At 59.3% G+C, this 6290-nt stretch overlaps 1 protein-coding gene across 1 annotated transcript in view; it reads left to right on the forward strand.

The window, feature by feature from the left end:
* The first annotated feature begins 5277 nt into the window (after nucleotides 1-5277).
* Nucleotides 5278-6290, forward strand: part of MUC1 (mucin 1, cell surface associated) — a 14137-nt gene continuing 13124 nt past the window's right edge. Inside the window, exon 1 of the mRNA XM_032767165.2 lies at nucleotides 5278-5347. Within this exon, the coding sequence (XP_032623056.2) occupies nucleotides 5278-5347 (70 nt within the window). The remainder of the gene's footprint in view (nucleotides 5348-6290) is intronic.

Below are 6290 nucleotides of genomic sequence, written 5' to 3' on the forward strand. Positions count from 1 at the left end.
GATGCACTTGAATTACTGGAGGCAGTAAGCAAGTATGACGAGGATCATCATGCTCAGCTTTGTTACATCTAGGGAGACAGAGGTGGGAGACCCGGGCGAACAGGGCGCGGGGCCAACAGACCGATGCGCACCTGGGTAAGGTTGGGGGTAGACAAGCAGCATGGGGCCCTTTATTGCATGAACAGACTATGGCCGCTTATGAGGGCGTCAGAAGCATGGGGTGAGATTTAACAGAGGTACACGCTCACGCGGGCCAAGGGGGACAATGGACCAAACCAGTCACCATGAGCCACGAGGCCAGCACCAGGCAGGGGCGGCGACAAGGGACGCTGCGGAGTGAGGATTTGGCGAAGAGAGCACAGAGAAACCCAGTCACTCCTAAAAGCAATGCTGATCGGCTGTGGGTGGAAAAAAAGGACTAGCTCACGGACCACTAGAAAAGTTCCCCATGCAATCACACTCTCTAAATGCGCAAATCCGAGCACGATGAACTCTATTGGCTCGAAAGAAATGGGGTAGGCCGTGGGCCGCCAGCCTGGCAACATGAGCAATTTCCCCCTGCCCCACCACGCCTGCTGACTTGGGATCTACTCCTCAGCTGAAGATAAGGCCTTAATGACAACAAATAATAAGGGGAAACAGTAAATGCAACCAAGACTGTGTGACATGACAAAGCATAGCCATACCGTTACTGATAAATAAGCCCGCAGCCGCTCATTCCCGCCGAGACCGTGTCTGGGGCAAGGCAATCTACACAGATCGGATGCTAGGCAATTAGGGGGCCGACGGAGCACGCGGCGCGCGGGAGAGGAGACGACGGGAGAGCTAGGACAGATGCGAGCCCTAGGAGGGCAACAACCAGTACAAGGGTGAAGCAGTGTTGGAAAGACGCAATGGGGAGAGAGAGGATGGGACAAAAGGGAGGACAAAGAGTACCTGCGGGACTGGACCAGGGCACGTTTCTATTCCTACTTGCCACTGGGAGTCACTGAGCGAAAACGTCACTTTGGCCACTACTGTCCTCAGTTCCCACGGTAAGAGAAAAGGATAACATAAAAACACCTAACTTTGAGAGCTGAGAAAAATCAATTACAGCCAGGTGTTTTGAAAGCATATTATGCTACTGACTTCAAGCAGCAAATTGGTGAAGTTGCAATCCTAGCCAACATGGACTGTTAAATCTTAAAAGCCATGCACAACATCATACTTTTGCTCCCAATAGACACACATTGACATTAGTACATTTCAAGATGAAAGTAGAGAAACACTCCACTTCTCTCTCCTTGCAGAGAGACATCCTCCTAGAACAGGTTGCGCTCTGATTATAGCTTTCAGCATATTGATTGCAGAGCACTAGAGCCCCCGTCATGGGGCCCACCTGGAACCCCCAGTCGCTAGTGCCTGCTACAAACGTAGGTAATTCGCTTCACCTCATTGTTGCGTAATAAAACCTTACATACATAAGCAAAAAGGAAACCACTTCTTTCACTGATAGAATCAAGCAAAATCAAACAAAGACCAAACACAAAAAAATAGATAGATTAGTACTTGCGTTCCAGCCGAATGTGTTAGTTATAATCAGTAAGCAATCTAGATATACTACTCAGATCAGTACTCTATCGAATTAAAGACCAGACACGCCCAATCAGGGGTCATGGGAAACCCCCTCTGAGACAATACACTGATTTCTATTGGAACCGGCCAGGGATGCGCTGCACCATCTCTGAAATCAGCCCAGCAGAGCGTTTCAACGTTCGGGATTGCCACTAAATAGAGGAGCCAAACAGAGTGCACATGTGAATGAATAGCCCAAAGCTTTAAATCCCTACATTATAAACCAGAAATTGACGCCAGCGGTGGCGACCGATTGAGCAAACAATCGACCCTCAAGGCACCAAGGGAAGTCAGGGGCAGATGCCTCAATGTGCAGTGGAAAATATCAGACAGTTATCATCACGCTGTGAACGGGCCTGGAAGCAGGGGGCTGAAACACATCGCAGACCATGCAGACGCCGAGCACACGCGTCATAGAGCATGATCAGTGCAGCGATCCACACCGGGCAAAAACTGAATCGCGCATTGCGGAGGTGCCATGACACGACGAAGCATAGGGAGCCGAAGTCGAGAATAAGGGCGAGGGACGGGATACAAGGGTAGCGGACTATAGGAATGTAGAGAGGGAATGCAGGTGAGTAGCTGGGGTCTCTCCTGCACTCCTGCCCGCAGGTCCACAACCCCCACCTGGCCTATCGGACCAACGCCAATAGCCCGTTACCTCGTTGGGGCTCAGAGGAGAATCTGTGGCCCCACAGGCCGTCCATCACGCCCTGGAAATCCAGCCCCATTGGAGAGGTCTGGTCCTTGCCTCTGCCCCCTGCCAAGCATAAAATTGCAGTCACCTCGGGGGGGGGGGGGGGATGCAAAATCAAAATTTTTACGCTCACAAAGCTAGGGACCGGGGATGTCCATAATTGCTCCAAACCAGCCAGGTGCTCAGCGATCTGGGCAGGTTCCTTGGGGCCTTGTAGCTTGGGGGCGAGGGCAGCAGCCAAGGGAAGTTGCTTTTCCCTCATCTGCCAGCCACACCCTTGGCGTGTGCCCAGGCTCAGCACTCGGTGCCTGCCGGCGGCTCCTGAGGGGCAGTGCTCACGTTCAGGAGCGTCCTTGGATCATCTGAATTTGCATAATCTCTTCCCTTGTTTGCTTTTATTACTGTGCCCTCCTGCCAGCCCAGTCAGCCGAGTTTCCTCTTTCTCCAGGGCTAAAGGGCTTTGGGCACTTTGCTGTGTAAGTTCTGCACCTGTTGGACTGTCTGTGTTCGCAGACCAAGGACACAGGAGGCTTCCAGTGCTGCTATTTCAAGCACACTGGGTGGCATCTGTTCTTATCGGCCTGGCTAGTGTGGCTCCGCAGCAGGGGCTCATTCTGCACCTGCCTAGGAAACGAGATTTTAGTGTGCACCCTGGGCACTCGCTAACCTTGTATGTCCGGGGGTCACGCTGTGCTCAGCGCCTGCCTTTGTACATTTAGCATGAGACCCAGGCAGACCCTGCTTCTGCCTCGTCTCCGTCAGAGCTCTGGCTGCCCAAGGTGCAAGCAGGCCTGGATTTTGCAGCTCTTTGCTGTTTGTGCAGGGGGGACGTGCTTCTGGCACTGCTGCATTTCTTCTGTGAGCCGCTCCTGCCCTGTGGGCTCAGCATGGTGTGATGGTGGCCTCCACAGACGCGTGGTCTCTGCTCTCCCCCTCCATCATATCCCATTTTCACGCTGGGGCACCAGCACTGCTCAGCCTGGCAGCAGTTCTGTTGCCCTGGGCTGCCACGTCCCTTTGGGAAGTGCTGGCCTTGCAAATCTCTGGTGGTCATTGGTCTCAGCTCAGCCCAGCTGGTCGCTGTTCAAACCCAGCTGCCCTGGCGTCATTCCGCAGCGTAGCGCTTGCTGGGCTCCCCCGGCCCCGCATGTCTTTGCCCAGAGGTGCCCCCTTGTCCTGAACAGACCCAGCCTTGCCCTGCTCCTGCTGGACTCTCCCCACATTGTGTGTGCAGCACCCAGCCCCAGCCCACCCCGGTCCAGCACAGAGACCTCGTACCCAGTGCTGGGCTCGTCAGGCGCCTTCTGTGGGGCCCGGCCAGATCCTGTGCTCCTGGAGTCTCCCTGGGCCTGCCCCCTCCTGATTCCTGTAGCTGATTCCCAGCTCGCCTCGCCTTTTGGATCCCACGCCCAGTGCAGTCAGGTGGGTGCCCTGGGGTGGCAGTGGGACACGGGCGGGCAGGATTCGCATGCCACACTCTCAGCTCTGGCGGCTGGCCACGGGCCCAGGGCTCCCATGTGGAGACAGCCCCTTCCCCCATCATCTCCCCCAGCCCTGCCCCAGCGTGGCATCAACAGCCCTGGCCTCATGATGTGCCTGGGGAAAGCTGCTTTTTCCTTTTTCCTTGTTTCTGTTGGGTAATTCCTGCTCTCGCTCCCTCCCTGTTAGCAAACATGAGCTCTATGTCATCGACTCCCCTGACGACTCCCAGGGGGCTGGGAGTCTGTGCGGCCATGGCTGGTCCGTGGTCCGGCAAGGGCGCTGGGCAGGGGCCTTGTTCCCCAGTTCCTGGGCTGCCAACTGGGCTCCTTATCCCCCCTGGCCAGGTGCTGGGAACTCCAGTGACACCCAAGGCCCAGCTCTCATGGACTCAGTGCAGGTGGGGCAGGGAATCGGGGGCTCAGCACAGAACTCTCTGCTGCCACTGGGCGCCCCTTCCCCAGGGCGCCCCTTCCCCAGGGCGCCCTCAGCGTGGGCCTGGGTCACTGAGTCAGATACAAGGGGCATGATGGCGGCTTATGGCCAGAAGCAGGGAGGGGGCAGAGGCCCTAGTGCCAGCAGAGGGGGAGAGACAGTCACGCCAGCCCAGAACCATGGCAGGTGGGAGCCTGGGGGGGCCTCATGCCCAGCAGCACGAGGGCTGCTGGCACTTGGCAAGGGGGTCACCCACCTAGGCATGCCCTGGGGATTACACCATGTGCATTCCACAGGGGTGAATCTGGGGCAGGTGAGGGGAGCCCAGGGCCAGACAATAGCTGGTGCCTGGATTTTAACCCCACACGGGGCGTGAGCTGGGGAAGGGACCAGGCTGCTGGCCGAGCAGCACCAAGGACCCCAAGGCATCTTGGTGGCTGAGCCAAGGGGCTGCAGGGACCCTCCCATCCTCCCCCTCCCCCCAGCTCCTGGTTCCCCTCTGGCCCAGCTCTGGAGCTGTGGTTCAAGGCCAGGGCTGAGCCCCGGTGGGATGGGGGAATCAGACCCCCCCATTCCTCCAACCTCGGGCTTCTACCCCATTCTCCACCCAGTGGGGCCTTTCCCCAGCCCAGTTCGGGGCCATCCCCTGGCCCTCGCTGAGCCCCTGTGCTGGGGGCACTGCAGGGATTTGTTCTCTGACCTTTCCAGCTCATCTCCAGTCTAGGGAGGGCGGGTGAGGCAGGGCTGGGGCTGAGGTTTTGGGGGCAGGGCCTCAGAGCTGGGGGTGCCCTGGGGAGGGCAGGGCCCTAGGACCAGCACAGACCTAGGCGACACCGAGCGAGCTCCTGGGAGTGTTCCCAGCCCGCTGAGTGAGGCCCCACCTGCTCGCAGGTGCTGCTATAAAGCTCCAGCTGCAGAGCCGCTGCCAGTTCCTGATTCCTGGATTGTCGAGAGCCCTGCGGGCTAAAGGGAGGTGCAGCCCCATCGAGCGAGGCAGAGACAGAGCCCGGTGCTGGGACACCCGGGGCCAAGCCCCCACCCCACCACCTGCCATGAAGCCCCGAAGCCTGGGCACAGCTGCCCTGCAGCGGGATCTCGTGCTGCTGCTGCTGCTGGCCACAGGTGAGTGGCACTTGGAGCCGGATCGGACTCACCCCGGGGCTCTGGGCTGCGCAGGGAGTTGGGGGAGTCATGGAGTGAGGATGGCGGACGACCCAGGGCAGGTTACTGTCCGTTCCCTAGAAGGATCCGTGGGGTGGGGCCATGGCTCAGCAGGTCGGGCAGCCCCAGGGCCCAGCTCTGTTCCGTTGCCTTTAGCCGCTGATCTGCCGCTTAATGGGGTGGGGGAGGGGGGGACAATGGACGAGTGGGACCTGATTGTCCCAGACCCAGCAGTGACCCAGAAAACAATGGGCAGTGCCTGGAGTTCCTGGGGTACCCTCTGCCCACTCCCCCCGCAGGGGCCCAGTGTTCCTGGGGTACCCTCTGCCCAGCCCCCCCTTTGGCCCAGTGTTCCTGAGGTCCCCTCTCCCTGGGGTGGATGCTTTGGGGAGCCCCTTCTCCTCCCCCAGGGCCCCTTTCTGAGAGTGCCCAGGAGCAGCGGGTTGGGACCCAGGAGGGCGTTGGCCGACAGTCATTGGTGCCTCTCCCCGGGGGCTGACCCCGCTGGGTCTGGGCTGTATCGCTCTGGCTGAGCCCAGCGCTAACAGCCGGGGTCCAGTCAGGGAAGCCCGGCAGGGAACGTCCTGTCCAGGACTCCTGGGGGCAGCACGTGGATCCCTGACTGCCCCGAGTGACCTGCCAGGGGACCGGGACACGGCGCCCCGAGAGAAGGGGGGATGTTAGCCCCAGACTGCCGCTGGCTGCAGGACAGGCCCTGGCTGCAGGCTCAGGCCGAGGGCATCTTTATGGCTCTCAGGACTGCGGGACCCGTGGGCCTCCTGTGGGCGGGCAGCGCTGCCCCTGGCTGGCCAGACTCTCTGCATCGGGGTGAGCGGCTGGTTTTGCGGCAGGAATTGCTCCACAGGACACCCCAGCTGGGCACGTCGAGGCCCAGGAAGGACGG

This window comes from Chelonoidis abingdonii, chromosome 11, assembly GCF_003597395.2.
Source record: "Chelonoidis abingdonii isolate Lonesome George chromosome 11, CheloAbing_2.0, whole genome shotgun sequence".
Classification (NCBI taxonomy): Eukaryota; Metazoa; Chordata; order Testudines; family Testudinidae; genus Chelonoidis; species Chelonoidis abingdonii.